General features: G+C 45.6%; 1 protein-coding gene across 2 annotated transcripts in view; it reads left to right on the top strand.

Moving 5' to 3' along the window:
* Positions 1–7,305: 7,305 nt before the first annotated feature.
* The window catches only part of LOC115167636 (protein FAM151B-like), a 46,150-nt gene continuing 35,595 nt past the window's right edge, over positions 7,306–17,860 (top strand). For both annotated transcript variants that reach the window (XM_029722241.1, XM_029722240.1), the window contains exon 1: positions 7,306–7,479. In XM_029722241.1, coding sequence (XP_029578101.1) covers positions 7,453–7,479 — 27 coding nt within the window. In that variant the 5' untranslated portion in view covers positions 7,306–7,452. The remainder of the gene's footprint in view (positions 7,480–17,860) is intronic.

The raw sequence follows: 17,860 nt of genomic DNA, 5'->3' as shown, positions 1-17,860 counted from the left end.
GGAAATGCTAGTTACCTATGTTTACCACCACCTTGTGTTAGTATGTTTGACTAATTCAAATAGTTATTGCTTTGAGTCTGAAATTGAAAGGTGTGAATATATATCTTTGTCCATTAAAGAAAACTTAAACTGAAAAGTAAGTACAATGTAACTAAAAGGGTTAAACCTAATGTTCTCCTGTCTCCCTATGTCTCTGGGAAAGCCTATTGTCTGCAAAGGTTGCTACATTGTAACTACATAGTAATTCTAAAGGTTATACCATACTGGGTTTAACTTTACATTAAGTTGCTTGCTCCTGGGTAGGTTCATGATAATTACAAGTATATCATATGTAACTACATTGTTCTTAAATTACACTTGATCAGTGGTGACCCGTTATTCAGAGTAGATGGGGTTTAGAGACCCACATTTTTAGCAAAGAAAACAGGCTTGCCTGTTTTGCATGTTATTTTGCCATTAATGTGTGACACATATCAGTTTGCAAACAATGTAAAAAAATATATATAATTGAGTTAATAAAGCTGCATACCAACATGGTCTCTTTTTTTGTTTTCTTGAGTAAGGCAGCTCCAAAATGCATGTGTTTCAGCCTAGCTCAGTGCTTTCTGTGGTGGTGAGGCAAGCCAGCAGAAAATACAGAGCATAGCACCGTGATTGGCTCAGTGTTCCGTCACTCATGGTGGCACTACGTCACCGCCAAGTCTAAGGATAGAGCTAGAAAATCGATGCCCCTTGGGTGCTGCCATAGAGTTACATTAGAAGTGCCCATCCAAGAATGCTCAAGGTCATTGCCACAGATAAAATGATGTCAAATCACGTTATATGTACAGTAGCTTTGATTGGACATACTTTCAAAATCTTAGCTAGCAGTCATCATCATGAATCAAGTCGACAATCTACTGACAAATCCTTTCTAATCCTTGTCATATGAATAGAAATAATGAAGAGAAATGATTGATAAAACATATCGGTGCTCATCGGACATAAACATTACACAACAAGTTGGAAATCGCAAATTCAACAATGAGTGGTTTGGAAGGAATCAGTGACAGTGGCTAATCACTAGCCTGCTATTCAGTGGAGTGGCTGTGTGGTCCCAAATCTGGGATTAAGTGGCTCTTTTCCAAGTTTAAAATTATAAACATTCAACATTGGCCGTGCTGTCAATGAAGCCTGATATGTGCCGTGCGCAAAACAACTGTTAACTCGTAACTGCGAAAACTTGACTTCAGTGAGTTCAAGACAACTGGGAAGTCGGAATAAATGAGCTCCGACTGGGAAAATACGTTTAGAGCTACCACCTGAAGGGCTACCACCTGCATATGTTCTAAGTTATGATAAGAGACGGTGCCAGACACATGCCGGAACCAACCCTATGATCTATTCCTATGTAACGTGTCTGTAAGCAGTATATAAGGGATCTAATGGGACGGCCCCGGAAGAGCTCCTGACAGACGTGTACTATGGTGCATCAAGTTGGTTGGAACCTCTCCAGTTAACTGTTAATAAACAATAATTAATTTAAGATTGACTTCGAGTTGCTTCCCGAGTGGCGCAGCAGCACTGCATCACAGTTGCTTGAGGTGTCACTACAGACCAGGGTTCGATCCCAGGCTGTGTCATAAACCGCCATGACCGGGAGTCTCATAGGGCGGCGCACAATTGGTCCACCGTCGTCCGGGTTAGGGGAGGTTTTAGCAGGGTAGGCTTTACTTGGCTCATCGCGCTCTAGCAACTCCTTGTGGCGGGCCGGGCGCCTGCAGGCTGACTTCGGTCGTCAGTTGAGCGGTGTTTCCTCCGACACATTCGTGCTTCCGGGTTAAGCGAGCGGGTGTTATGGAGCGAGGTTAGGCGGGTCATGTTTTGGAAGACGCATGACTCGACCTTGGACTCTCCAGAGCCCGTTGGGGAGTTGCAACGATGAGACAAGATCGCAAATGGATATCACGAAATTGGGGTGGAAAAGGGGATAAAATATATTTTTTTATCTAAAATTACTTCATTGACTTTGAGTGTCCAATGTGTAGAATTTCCACGACAGTGTAAGTACAAAACATTAGTTACATAGTGGAACAAGAGAATGTGTAATAACATCAGTAGTTACATGTGTGGAATAACCTTCAGAAAGTGAATGTGTAATTACACATTCCTTGTTCCAATTGTGTAATAACTGATTCCGCAACAACTCTTACCATGTAATTACATCAGTGACTTAAAAAATTCAGGAGGATGGGAGACCCACGGTATAGGCGCGGAACGCTCAAAGACATCAAAGTGTGTTTCAAAAATCGTCGAAGAGTAATTATTTTAAACTAAAGCATTTAATAGACATTTATAGTACAACATTATGGGGAATGGGAATGAGAGGGATACTTACTCCGTTTTGGGAAGGGATCACAGCAGTGATTAAATGAGGGCATGAGGCGTGAGTTGAGGTGTTCAGAGGCTTGACTTCAGTGCAGGACAGGATTTGACTGAGAAGACAAAAAACAATAACACAACACACTACACAGTTAGACAAAAGAGCTAAGAATTAGTGAGTCCAAGCAAGGAGTAAAATCATTGATATGTAATAATGTGATTGTTTGTTTATGTGATTGACTCTACATACAGTAATGAGAGATAATTGTTAGGGGAACTCAAAGTGCTTGGAGAGGATACTTTCAATGTGCCAGTGGATGAGCGGGCACATGAGACAAGGCTTCAGTTCATGTCAGGAGAGAGTTGACAATGGTAGTGGAGTGGAGTGGTCATCACTTCTTAAATCAGGGAACAGGATGGGACTTAGCTGGAAATACAAATAGCAGATACCTTCCATTACAGCTGCGCCATCATAGGTTTGAACAATAAGTTTGTCCATGAAGTTAAACACAGACTACGCATCTCACCGACTTGACACATCAAAGTAGCCCAAGAAACGTTCCTGAATAAAGCCCTGATCATCCACATACCTGACGATAACTGACAACTGCAAGCAGACTGGTGCCATCATAGGTCCCAGAGCGGTGGGGCAATTTTTCCTTATCTGTTAACCTAACCAGGAAAACTTGAAGGAGTTCCCACATATGCTGAGCACTTGTCGGCTGCTTTTCCTTCACTCTGCGGTCCAACTCATCCCAAACCATCTCAATTGGGTTGAGGTTGGTTGATTGTGGAGACCAGGTCATTTGATGCAGCACTCCATCACTTGCCTTATTTATCAAATAGCCCTTACACAGCCTGGAGGTGTGTTTGGTCATTGTCCTGTTGAAAAACAAATGATAGTCCCACTAAGCGCAAACCAGATGGGATGGGTATCACTGCAGAATGCTGTGGTAGCCATGCTTGTTGAGTGTGCCTTGAATTCTAAATAAATCCCTGACAAGTGTCACCAGCAAAGTGCCCCCACACCATCACACCTCCATACTTCACAGTGGGATCCACACATGCGGAGATCATCCTTTCATCTACTCTGCGTCTCACAAAGACACGGCGGTTGAAAAGGACAGATTTCCACTGGTCTAATGTCCATTGCTCGTGTTTCTTGGCCCAAGAAAGCCTCTTCTTATTATTGGTGTCCTTTAGTAGTGGTTTCTTTGCAGAAATTCAACTTGATTCACATAGGCTTGATTCACATAGTCTCCTCTGAATAGTGGTTGAGATATGTCTCTTACTTGAATTCTGTGAAGCATTTATTTCATCATAGCGCTTGATGTTTTTTGCGATTGAAACATTCAAAAGTTATTGATATTTTCCAGATTGACTGACCTTCATGTCTTGAAAGTAATGATGGACTGTCGTTTCTCTTTGCTTATTTGAGCTGTTCTTACCATAATATGGACTTGTTCTTTTACCAAATAGGGCTAACTTCTGTATACCATCCTTACCTTGTCAACACTGCTGATTGACTCAAACACATTAAGAAGGAAAGAAATTCCACAAATTAACTTTTATCAAGGCACATCTGTTAATTGAAATGCATTCCAGGTGACTTCCACATGAAACTGGTTGGCTACTTTGAAGAATCTAAAATCTAACATATGTTTTGATTTGTTTAACACTTTTTTGGTTACTACATGATCCCATATGTGTTATTTCATAGTTTTTATGTCTTCACTATTATTCTACAATGTAGAAAATTGTCAAAATAAAGAAAAATCTTTGAATGAGTAGGTGTGTCCAAACTTTTGACTGGTACTGTTTGTAATGAGTTTTTGCTTGTGTCTGTCCGGACTGATTACTTGTTATCATCTTTGCTAAATAAATACCGGAGGAAAGTGGAAATCCTACTTGAGCGCATGTGAAAAAATGCGCTGCATCTACCTCTCACTTTAATCTAACTTTTAATGGATGATGCGATGGAAGCTATCAAATCATTCTGAATTGATTTTGACATCCCAGAAAAGAGAGAAAAAAGTTCCATATGTTGAGCTAGTAAAGCATCGTAACGTGCAATTACCTCCGCAAGCTCCTTGTAATTCCACTTGTTAGAGGAACTTTCCCTCTTTTTGTGTCTTCTAAAAGCCAATTATTGCATGCCCCAAAACGCAGTGGTGTTGATTAGTCGCTTGAGAACATCTCTGTTTCTTCTTACTTTCTCGTTGTGTTGCGCAGTTTGAATTCGCAGACCTTCGTCATGATTGATGTGGCTTTTTCTCAGAAGCTTGAATCTGATGTGGGCATTTATATGCTCCCTGCTTTTGTTTTGCCGTTTAGCTGAACGATCAATGTTCTTCAGGTCACTTTCAAAAAGCAGGCAAGGACAGCAATACAGGCGGCTTGATTAAACGCTCCCTCTTAACCAGCTAAACTTTTGAAACAAATTGGTATTGAACACCCTCACCTTTTCATCCTTCTTCATGAAACTGATCTTAGGTAGAGGTCGACCCTTGGTTTTAATTCGCACCTTTTCCGTGTACCCCAGAGAATAAAAGGGGTTCTTCAACATAGAACCCCCCCACAATGCTCTGCAGACAACCCCAATACAACACACTAGGTATATTCTCCGATCCTAATGCTATGATTGGGTGGACAACATGTCAGTTCATACTGAAAAAGCTTTGATTGGTTGGAGGTCGTCCCCCGGAGGTGGTCATAATTACCGTGTAGGTCTATGGAAGGGGGTGAGGCCTACGAGCCTCCTAGGTTTTGTATTGAAGTCAATGTACCCAGAGGAGGACAGAAGCTAGCTGTCCTCCGGGTACACAATGGTGCTACCCCAGAGAGTGAAGTTACTATAGACCTTCATTGCAAACAGTGTGTTTTAATCAATTATTTGGTGACATATGAATATATTTAGTATAGTTTTATCTAAAAAGGATAACGTTTGAAGTGTTTCACAATTTTTTTTTCATGACATTTCACTGAGGGGGATGGTCCACTGAATTACATAGTAAAACATATGTAACTATTATGTTAACACAGTTATTACTGTGCTAGTTACACAGTAATAGGAGCAACTTAATGTAAAGTGTTACCAGTAAATCAGCTTTACATTTTTTTGTGCTTTTCATGTGGAATGAGCTCCAAAAGTCTTTAAAGCTGGTGGATTTGGTGCCTCCAGGGCTTGCGCAAAAAAACAAATAGCAGATTTACTCAAAACACTTTACTTTAGGTGCATGTTAGAGGGCCTTTTTACTGAAGTATGTATTTGTTTCTTATGATTGTGTTTTGCTCTTTGTGTTTTGTGTTTGCTTTTCAAGTATTGTGTAATTGATATATAGATATGTATTGTGTAGTTGTTGTTTATGGTGCTTATTGATGTATTGGATAGGTCGTCATTGTAAATAATAATATGTTCCAAGTGCCAAATAAAGTAACAGGGTTGACGATTTGTTCTTATATCACCCATAAATCCCATTGAGACAGGGGGAATGGAAGCTTGTTGTGTGCAACAGGAAGTGGTTATTGAAAGCAAGCTTCACTAAAACATCTTTATTGTTGAAAAATGTCTATCCTGTCTATCTACGGGTAACAGAGTTGACATGTTATGCTCGACCCGCTCAGTTTTCCACCACAAAACACCAGAAAATGGGCAAAAAGAGTATAACTAGATCACCTGATTTTACTCTGTGATTTGACTAGTAGATCTTCAATGCTTGTATTGAAATAAATATTTAAAAAAGGAATAGTTTCACCATATTAATACGAGAGTTCAGTTCACAACAGGCTTGACCTTAAAATGAGGGTCAGACGTAAATGAATCATTAATCACATGAAATAAATAATTATCTTCAGGAATTACTTTGTCAAGCAACAAAATAACTAGGGTTTTATAATGATGGTGAAACTTAGACATTTTGGGGATTAGGTGGGTTAAAATCTTCCTAGAAGTGACACAGGGTTGGCGGAAGGACATGTCAAAATGCTGAATATTGGCACTTTAGCATGCCTTTTTTCGTATACAAAATCAGATTTTTTGAATTCTCCATCTGGACTATATTAAACGGCACTTCATTTAATTTAACAAGACTTTAAAATTCAATATTGGTGCACAATTTCTACTTAAAATATCAAAAGGAACTCATTTCGTGGAATGACCCAACAACCACTTAGAGAAAGAAAGTTGTGGTAGAGGTTTATCAGATAAAAACTGAATCAGATGAGCAGCATGTAACTGGAGAGCATGACATCGAAATAAGTGAGGATATACTGAAGTGTGTTTTGACAGATGAGGCAAATATTGGAGGGTTCAGGCTTACCACTAAACCAGGCTTACTTACCACTTACTTCTACAGATCCTACTGAGTAATTCCTACCCCACTTTTACTTGTTACTTTTATATTTTTTTCTCTCAAAGCCAATATGTAAGCCAATATGTAATTTATAGGCCTATAGTGTGTTGCATCGCAGTGAATGGAATGGGTGGAGTAGAATGTGTTGCTGGGTTAGACTCTAGTGCTAGATCAGTAGAGCCTGTCGAATATTATGCTCTTTACTTTCATTTACTTCGGATCCAAACATTTCTTAATGTACTCCACTTCAAATATTATTTATCTTACATAAAGTAGTAATTATCTTTAGTTTAGATTTCCCCCCGATGTAGTTATAATTTTGTAACAGCATTTTCGTATAATATCGTTTTGTCGCAGACTTTTATTTTGAAGGCAAAAATCGGAAATCCAGAAGTCTTAATGCTGCTGCAGGGACACTAATGTTGCCGTCGTGACGCTAATCCAGACTGATTTGCAAAGCACAAAGGCTTCTTCTGATTTGGGGAGCTGACGAATCGTAGCCTGCTATTTTCCGTTAGTGCTAACTGGAATGTTTGGGACGTCCCAAGGATCTCTTTTAGACTTTACCATATTCCTACGGGGTACTGGAGGGTACAGTTTAGAAGTTCCGTTTTCCTCTTCGAGATAGTTTTCTTTTAGTTTGAGTTTATTTACGTGTATCAGTGACAATTGCATGCATTTAAATAGTGAAATCTATGTAAACAAGTGCTTGTTATGGCAAACTTCACTTTGAACAAAAATGACGGACCATATTCAATCAAAACCGGTAAGTGGCATTCAGGTGTATAATATTTAAATTATAATCGATATAGTTACACACATTACACTGTTGCATCCAGCAAGAATTCTACTTTTTCTGTTATGTTAGTTTCCCTCTGTGCAGCCTAGGTTTTGGTTGGGATAGCCTGAGAGGATTTAAATAGACCAGTTTGTAAATGGGTCTAAATATGTGTAAAAAATGTAGTCTTGATGATGTAATTTGTTTTATTAAAATAAGTTTTTATTTATGATAATTGATATATTGATATTATCATATATCATGATCTTAAAGTACATTCAGTCTGGTTTTAGACAATCCTATCCTACTGAAACTTGCTAACTATACTTGACAGATTTATCAAGCAAGAAATTGACAAGGGCAACTTCTGTGGTATGGTCATGCTTGACCTACAAAAATAATTTGATACTGTGAACCATATATATTTTATTGTAGGCCTACTAACTGAAAGCAATTGGTTTTTGCACCAACTCCTTATTATGGGTGACGTCATACCTAACTGATAGGGTCCAATGGATGGATTTGGGTGGGAAACTCCCCAGGGGAGCATTTTGGTGTCTTTGCTTTTTTTTCTCTACATAAATTACATGGATTCTGCCTGTTCATGCCCTCTGTTCCAGTATGTGAATGATTCTGCCCTCTTGGTATCATATAAGAATAAGGAGACCATTGAAAAGGGATCCTTAGTGATGCAGTGGTCTAAGGCACTGCATTGCAGTGCTAGAGGCGTCATTACAGACCTGGGTTCGATCCAGGGCTGTATCACAACCAGCCGTGATCGGGAGTCCCATAGGGCGGCCCACAATTGGCTCAGCTAGGGGAGGGTTTGGCCGGGGTATGCCGTCATTGCAAATAAGAATTTGTTCTTAACTGACTTTCCTAGTTAAATAAAAACATATAAATGAAAAAGACCCTAAGCAGTGAACTGACTAAAGTCAGTAAGTGGTTAACCGATAACAAACTGTCTCTGCATTTAGGCAAGACAGAATCTATCCTGTTTGGTTCCAAACACAAAGTGAGAAACTCTTACAACTTCAGTCAAGTGTAGTAGTGTGGCAGTGAAGGAAAAACACTCTGTTACATACTTGGGATGTGAACTGGACCAACACATGACAGGTCAGCTAATGGCTCTGAATGTCATTGGGAAGGTTCACTCCAGGACAAAGTTCCTGGCAAGGGTAACCAAGTTCATGGATACAGAGACTATGAGGACCCTGGAAACATTTTGATGCAGTGCTGCAATGACTATGCTTGCATCTCATGGTTCAGGGGTAAAACCAAAAATTTGAAGTACAAACTTCAAACGGCCCAAAACAAACTAATGACAATTATACTCAAGCTCAGCCCTAGGATGCACATTTGTCCAAATCACTGAACTGGCTTCCAGTTGATCACGGGTAGTGCAGATCAAACTGTTGATGGTTTTTAAAGTTATACATGACCTTGCCTCCAGTTACCTGTCTGGTTATTTAATTTCATTAGAGACTCTCATAGCCATCACACCAGAGCCAGTGTTGCCAATATCAGACCCGTGCGCAATAGGAGCCTGGCTGGAAAAAGCTCTTTCCTTAACACTGGTGCAGAGGAATGGAATGGTGTACCTAGGGCTGTGGCGGTCATGACATTTTGTCAGCCAGTGATTGTCAAGCAAATAACTGCCGGTCTCACGGTCATTGACCGTTAATTAACACAAACATATTTAGCATCTCCTGGTTTCCATGCATAGCCTGTGTCACGATTGTAGAAATTATCGGACCAATGCGCAGCATGGTTGTAGTGCCACTGTAACGGTTGTCGTCGGATTTAGACCAAAATGCAGCGGGGAAATGTGCACTCATCTTCTTTATTATAAACGGACAAGGAGGAGAACCAAAACAAACACGTACACAAAGGAAACACAACGACTAATCACAGGCTGGTAAGGCACAAAGCTATACACAGCATAATCTCCCACCAAGTACTCAACAAACACACACCTATATATAGGACTCTCAATCAGAGGCAACTAGAAAACACCTGCCTCCAATTGAGAGTCCAACCCCAATTAACAAAACATAGAAATACAAAAGACTAGACAGAACATAGCAATACACTAACATAGAACAGTGCCCAAAACCCCCCGGAATACATAAATCAAATACCCTACTAAACAAACCACCACCCCGAACCACATAAAACAAATACCCTCTGCCACGTCCTGACCAAACTACAATAACAAATAACCCCTATTACTGGTCAGGACGTGACAGTACCCCCCCCAAAGGTGCAGACCCCGGATGCACCTCACCCAAAAAAACAAAATTACCCCAAAACAAACATAAATCCCCTAAACTAAAGGGAGGGAAGGGAGGGTGGCTGCCGTCAACGACGGCACCTGTGCTACACCCCCCCTCCCCAACCCACCTATACTGGAGGTGGCTCAGGTTCTGGTCTACAGCCACCCCCTGACCAGTCCACCCCTGCACAATGTTCAGGGCTGTAGAGCGTCTCTGGGGGCTCCGGACTGTGGACCAACTCTGGAAGATCCAGACTGTAGGCAGACTCGCTTGGTTCCGGACCGTAGTCAGACTCACTTGGTTCCGGACTGTAGGCAGACCCATTCGGTTCCGAGCTGTAGGCAGACTCACACAGTTCTGATTTATCGGCAGACTCACACAGTTCAGAGTTATAGGCAGACTCACTCGGCTCCGGACTGCAGGCAGACTCACTCGGTTCTGGACTGCAGGCAGACTCACTCGGTTCCGGACCGCAGGCAGACTCACTCGGTTCCGGACCGCAGGCAGACTCACTCGGTTCCGGACAGTAGGCAGACTCACTCGGTTCCGGACTGCAGGCAGACTCACTCGGTTCCGGACTGTAGGCCGTCTTGTTCGGTTCCGGACTGTAGACCCATTCACTCCTCTCCGAACTGTGGGCCGTCTCACTCGGCTCAGAACAGTGGGCCGTCTCCCTTGGTTCCGAACTGTAGGGCATCTCACTCGGTTCCGGGCTAGACACTCGTACCGGATACTCTGGACGGGGTACTGTTGTCGGATACTCTGGACGGGGCACTGTTGCCGAATATTCTGGACGGGCACTGTCGTCGGATACTCTGGACGGGGCACTGTCTCCGGACACTCTGGACGAAGCACTGTCGCCGGACACTCTGGACTGGACACTGTCGCCGGATACTCTGGACTGGACACTGTTGCCGGATACTCTGGACTGGACACTGTTAGCAGAAGCTCGAGACTGGACTGACGCACTGGAAGCCTGATGCGTGTTACTGGTACTGGATGTGCCAGTTTGGGGACACGCACTTCAGGGCTAGTGCGGGGAGCAGGAACGGGCTGAGTTGGACTCGGCTGACGCACTGGAAGCCTGATGCGTGGTGCTGGTACTGGAAGTATCGGGCCGTGGAGGCGCACTGGCGGTCTCGATCGCACCTCCTGCACAACCCGTCCTGGCTGGAACTAGTAGCCCTGTACGAGTGGAGTGCTGGTACAGGGCGAACTGGGCTGTGCATGGGCCTGATGGTTGCTGTGCATAGAGCGGGCGTAGGGTAGCCTGGACCTAGGAGGCGCACCGGTGACCAGATGCGCTGCGCAGGCATCCTCCTACCAGGCTGGATGCCCACTCTAGCACGGCACTTGCGAGGGGCTGGGATCACTTGCACCGGACTGTGCGTGCGTATGGGCGAGATCGTGCGCACTTCCGCATACGTCGGCGCTCTCCAATCCAAATTCTTCCCATAAAAAGCACGGGGAGCTGGCTTAGGTCTACTGCCTGGCCCAGCCAAACTACCCGTGTGCACCCCCTAAATGTTTTATTGGGGGTGCCTCTCCGGCTTAAACGCCAGTCGTGTTCCCCTGTAGCGTTCCCGGTCTTCGCTCCACTTTCTCCATGGACCCTCTCTGGCCATAATCTCCTCCCACGTCCACTTTTCCCGATAGTCCACATTATTATCCCGTTGCTCCTTACCCCGCTGCTTGGTCCTTGGTTGGTGGGAGAGTCTGTAATGGTTGTCGTCGGATTTAGACCAAAATGCAGCGGGGAAATGTGCACTCATCTTCTTTATTATAAACGTACAAGAAGGAGAACCAAAACAAACACGTACACAAAGAAAACACAACAACTAATCACAGGCTTGTAAGGCACAAAGCTATACACAGCATAATCTCCCACCAAGTACTCAACAAACACACACCTATATATAGGACTCTCAATCAGAGGCAACTAGAAAACACCTGCCTCCAATTGAGAGTCCAACCCCAATTAACAAAACATAGAAATACAAAAGACTAGACAGAACATAGCAATACACTAACATAGAACAGTGCCCAAAAACCCCCGGAATACATAAATCAAATACCCTACTAAACAAACCACCACCCCGAACCACATAAAACAAATACCCTCTGCCACGTCCTGACCAAACTACAATAACAAATAACCCCTATTACTGGTCAGGACGTGACAGCCACATCTTTTTATTTATAGTGAAACGTTGCAATACACCAAATACTTGAAATACAAAAAACAACAAACCGTGACACAGAGAGGAAAACACACTACTCAAAATTAACAACCCACAAACCCAAAAGGAAAAACCCCCTACTTAAATATGATCTCCAATCGGAGGCAACGAGGACCAACTGCCTCCAATTGGAGATCAACCCCAAAAAACCCAACATAGAAATAGAAAACCTAGAACACAAAACATAGAAATAGAAAACAACAAAACCAACCAAACAACCCCTGTCATGCCCTGACCCATCTACTATAGAAAATTACCTCTTACAAGGGTCAGGACGTGACAGTACCCTCCCCCCCAAGGTGCAGACCCCGACTGCACACACAAAAAAAAAAACAACCACAAAAACACAAGGGGAGGGTAGGGAGGGTGACAAAAGTCTATGGTGGCTCTGGTGCTAAACCTAGAACCTTCCTATCTCTCCGAGCCTACAGCAACGGAAGTGGCTCCGGCTCCGGGCGTAACCCCCGTTCCGCCAGCAGATCCCTCCGCTTCTGTAACACCAATCTGTGGATCATTATTAGAAGAATCGGACTGTAGATCATTACCGGAAGCTCTGTGCTGCAGACCGCCGCAGGAGGATCTGTGCTGCTGGCCGCCGCCGAAGGCTCCGGGCTGCAGGCATCCGCCGCAGGCTCCGGGCTGCAGGCCGCCGTCGAAGGCTCCGGGCTTCAGGCCGCCGCCGAAGGCTCTGGGCTGCAGACCGCCGCCGGAGGCTCCGGACTGGGAGGCTCTGCCGGAGGCTCCGGACTGAGGAGCGTCGCCGGAGGCTTCGGACTAGGGGGCGTCGCTGGAGGCTCCGGACTGGGAGGTGTCGCTGGAGGCTCCGGACTAGGGGGCGTCGCTGGAGGCTCCGGACTGAGGAGAGTTGCTGGAGGCTCCGGACTGAGGAGAGTCGCTGGAGGCTCCAGACTAGGGGGCGTCGCTGGAGGCTCCGGTCTGAGCGTCGCTGGAGGCTCCGGACTGGGAGGCGTCGCTGGAAGCTCCGGACTGAGGAGAGTCACTGGAGGCTCCGGACTAGGGGGCGTCGCTGGAGGCTCCGGTCTGAGGAGCGTCGCTGGAGGCTCCGGACTGGGAGGCGTTGCTGGAAGCTCCGGACTGAGGAGCGTCGTTGGAGGCTCCGGACTGAGGAGCGTCGCTGGAGGCTCCGGACTTGGAGGCGTTGCTGGAAGCTCCGGACTGAGGAGCGTCGTTGGAGGCTCCGGACTGAGGAGCGTCGCTGGAGGCTCCGGGCTGAGATCCGTCTCAGTAGGTTCCGGACAGTAGGCCGTCTCAGTAGGTTCCGGACTGTAGGCCGTCTCAGTAGGTTCCGGACTGTAGGCCGTCTCAGTAGGTTCCAGACTGTAGGCCGTCTCAGTAGGTTCCGGATTGAAAAACGTCGCCGGAAGCTCTGGACAGGGAACTGTCGCCGGAAGCTCTGGACGGGGAACTGTCGCCAGAAGCTCTGGACGGGGAACTGTCGCCGGAAGCTCTGGACGGGGAACTGTCGCCGGAGGCTCTGGACGGGGAACTGTCGCCGGAGGCTCTGGACGGGGAACTGTCGCCAGAAGCTCTGGACGGGGAACTGTCGCTGGAAGCTCTGGACTGGGAATGTGAACTGGAATCCTGATGCGTGGTACTGGCATGGGTGGTGCCAGACTGGTAACCCCCACCTCAGGACAAATGCAGGGAGCAGGAACAGGACACTCCGGACTGGGCATGCGCACTGGAGGTCGGATGTGTGGAACTGGCTTAGGTGGCGCCAGACTGGTAACACGCACCTCAGGACGAATGCAGGGAGCAGGAACAGGACACTCTGAACTGGGCATGCGCACTGGAGGTCTGATGCGTGGAACTGGCTTAGGTGGCGCCAGACTGGTAACACACACACCTCAGGACTTGTGCAGGGAGCAGGCACAGGACCCTCCGGACTGGGCATGTGCACTGGAGGTCTGATGCGTGGAACTGGCTTAGGTGGCGCCAGACTGGTAACACGCACTTCAGGACGAGTGCAGGGAGCAGGAACAGGACGTACCGGGCTATGGAGGCGAACTGGAGACCGGGCATGCTGAGCAGGCCTACTCCTTTCTGGCTGAATGACCATCCTCGCCCTACACCGGTGAGGAGCTGGCACCGAGCGCACCGGGCTGTGAATGTGTGTGGGCTATATATTGCCATCACACCATAACCCATTGCTCGTTCATCCACTTGCTCTTCAGCACGCCCGCTCCGTAGTGCTCTTTCTCCCAGTACCTCTCTTCGGAATCTTGCGTCGAGCTCCGCGCTTTACTCCCTGACTGGCTCCTGTCTGCTCCACAGCGCTCTCCAATACGCACGGGAAGTTAGATCAGGTCTCCCCCCTGACGTCGCCAAACTCCCCGTATGCCCGCCAAACAATTTTTTGGGGGGGGCTGCCTCTCCTTCTTGCCTATTGGTGGATATAGTGCCTCGTAGTATCGTCGCTCCCTCTTTGCTTCTTCAATTTCCTCCTTCGGGCGTCGATACTCCCAAGCCTGCCTCCAAGGTCCTTTTCCATCCAAAATTTCCTCCCAAGTCCATTCCTCCAGATATTCCTTACCATGCTGCTTGGTCCTTCTGTGGTGGGTTGTTCTGTCACGATTGTTGAAATGATCGGACCAACGCGCAGCATGGTTGCAGTTCCACATCTTTTTATTTATAGTGAAACGTTGCAATACACCAAATACTTGAAATACAAAAAACAACAAACCGTGACGCAGAGAGGAAAACAGTACTCAAAATTAACAACCCACAAACCCAAAAGGAAAACCCCCCAACTTAAATATGATCTCCAATCAGAGGCAACGAGGACCAGCTGCCTCCAATTGGAGATCAACCCTCCAAAAAACAACATAGAAATAGAACACAAAACATAGAAATAGAAAACATGAAAACCAACCAAACACCCCCTGTCATGCCCTGACCCATCTACTATAGAAAATGACATCTTACAAGGGTCAGGACGTGACAGCCTGCAAGCCAATGATGCAGACCTTTGGAACATCTACATTTTAAGAAGTCTAATAAATCCATGTAATATAGCCTACAGTACACAATCACAATAAACCCATTATTTATTTTAGACAGGTCTAAAGAAACATGATATGAAGAAAATGTAATCTATTTCAGAAGAACAGAATAGCATACACTGAGTCCTTATGTTAGGCCCTGATCTGGCTATATGCTTAATTTAGAGATACTCATGCAACTTCAGCTGTGATACAAACGGCTATATGTTTAGATTTTTAATACATTCTAAGGCTGCATGATGCGACTCTAATGATAATTAGAAAAAAATTGCATTAAAAGCATGAGCTTTGCTTTGTTATTTGCGCAGGCTGCACACATTTCATTCACATTTGATAATTACTTGATAATGCCTCAAATTTCCTGGCAGCATGTCCTTTGTGTGGCTGTAATGCCCACTAAAAAATTCCATACATTTTGCAGCCAGTGGCCTTTGTGCCCTTGGACTGAATATAATAATTAGAATTCCCTTCTCCCGGCTGCGTGGTCTGAAGCACCTCTCACAGACAGCTCAATTCCTATTAGCCAATGCCGTCATGTGATTGGGTCTTTCTCACAGACTACAAGTGAAGAAAGACACATCGGGGAAGCAACTGTACCACGTCCTTTTTTTCCCTTCTTTCTTTAACATTTATTTAACTAGGCAAGTTAGTTAAGAACAAATTCATATTTACAATGATGACGTTCCCCGTCCAAACGCAGACAACAGCCTGGATTTGAACCAGGGACTAGAGTAACACCTCTTAGACCGCTGCGCCACTAGGGAGCCCCATTCAGTCCTTGTCCAATTCTGAGGCACACATTGACGATATATTGGAAGAACTGTCCACATTTACTTTTCATAAGCCAACAAGACATTTATTTCTCGCACAGAATAGGTCAACTTTTGTAGTACAAAAGTTGACCTATTCTGTGCGAGAAATAAATATTCCAAACATAGTCTGGGACAGTTGTGGAATGCGATAGAGCCCAAATTAATACAACCACTAGTCTCAAAAAAGAGGCTGACGCAACAGATCAGAACGTTTAGCTTAAAATGTTGATGAAATATTAGGCTATTTCTTCAAATTATAAGCGCAGCAATGCGCACATTGCAGTAGACTATGAGTGTGAATGTTCCGAAGTGCAATCAATTAGCGGGAAAACACCATTCTCAAAAGTGACCGCAAATGCGATTTATGCATGCAAAGTTTTATTATAAAGGTGCATTTTTATGGTGAAAATGATCTTCCCCAGACTTGTGCTGCGTATGTATGCCAGTTAGGCTCTACACCTGTTGTGAAGCAGATTAATGTGCTTAATTTAAATAAGTTATTTGGCTACTTTAGTTGTGATACAAACCTTATCAAAACATACATCATTCACAAGTGATAATATATAATTTACAAGTGATGGGCTAATATTGTCAGCCAACAGACTGTTCTTGATTTAATCTTGTCTTTACATATATTAAATAATATGTGTGAAATTTGTTTTGATTTAGAAGGGACCATTATCATGCACCTGTCACAAAATACATGTTATCCATGGACTTAAATAGCGAATGGAGGATGCTTTTCCTATGGCCACCACACGGGTGCCTCACTGCGGTGGTGGTCAGCACTCCTCTTCTGCCGTCCACTGGCCTCCTTCAGGGATTCCTGGACGGCTCTCCAGGTCTCCTTGGAGCGCTGTACCCAGTCCTCCACCACAGGAGCCTCGGTCTGGCTCTGGTGCCATGGTGCCAGGACCGGCTGGTAACCCAAAACATACTGAAAGGGTGACATGTTAGTAGAGGAGTGACGAAGTGAGTTCTGGGCTAACTCCGCCCAAGGAATGTACCTCGCCCACTCCCCTGGCCGGTCCTGGCAATACGACCCCAGAAACCTGCCCACCTCCTGGTTCACCCTCTCCGCCTGCCCATTACTCTCGGGGTAATAACCGGAGGTCAAACTGACCGAGACCCCCAGCCGCTCCATAAACGCTTTCCAGGCCCTGGATGTGAACTGGGAACTTCGATCAGAGACAATGTCCTCCAGCACCCCATAGTGCCGGAAGACGTGGGTAAATAGGGCCTCCGCAGTCTGCAGGGCCGTAGGGAGACCGGGCAATGGGAGGAGACGGCAGGACTTTGAAAACCGATCCACAACCACCAGAATCGTAGTGTTCCCCTGAGAAGGGGGAAGATCTGTCAAGAAGTCAGGTGCGACCATGGCCATTGCGGAACGGGGAGGGGCTGTAACTTCCCTCTCGGGAGATGCCTAGGAGCCTTACTCTAGGCGCACACCGAACAGGAAGAGACATAGAACCTCACGTCCTTAGCCAAGGTGGGCCACCAGTACTTCCCCCTGAGACTCCGCACTGTCCTCGCCACACCAGGGTGATCCGAAGTGGGTAGAGTGTGCGCCCACCAAATCAATAGATCACGAACACCGAGCGGCACGTACATGCGATCCATGGAACACTGTGCAGGCGCAGGTTCCAATACTAATGCCCGCTCGATGTCCGCGTCCACCTCCCATACCACCGGTGCCACCAGCCTAGACGCTGGAATGATGGGAGTTGGATCGATGGGCCGGTCCTCCGTGTCATAATGACGGGACAGCGCGTCGGCCCTGGTGTTCAGGGAGCCTGGTCTATAGGAGATCGTAAACCTAAACCGGGCGAAGAACATGGCCCACCTTGCCTGACGCGTATTCAGTCTCCTACCTGCCCGGATGTACTCCAGATTTCGATGGTCGGTCCAGATGAGAAAGGGGTGCTTAGCCCCCTCAAGCAAGTGTCACCACACCCTCAAGGCTTTTACCACCGCTAGCAACTCCCTGTCCCCCACAACATAGTTACGCTCCGCCG

This window comes from Salmo trutta, chromosome 29 (genome assembly GCF_901001165.1).
Source record: "Salmo trutta chromosome 29, fSalTru1.1, whole genome shotgun sequence".
Taxonomy (NCBI): domain Eukaryota; kingdom Metazoa; phylum Chordata; class Actinopteri; order Salmoniformes; family Salmonidae; genus Salmo; species Salmo trutta.
This window is presented reverse-complemented; position numbering and strand designations above follow the sequence as displayed.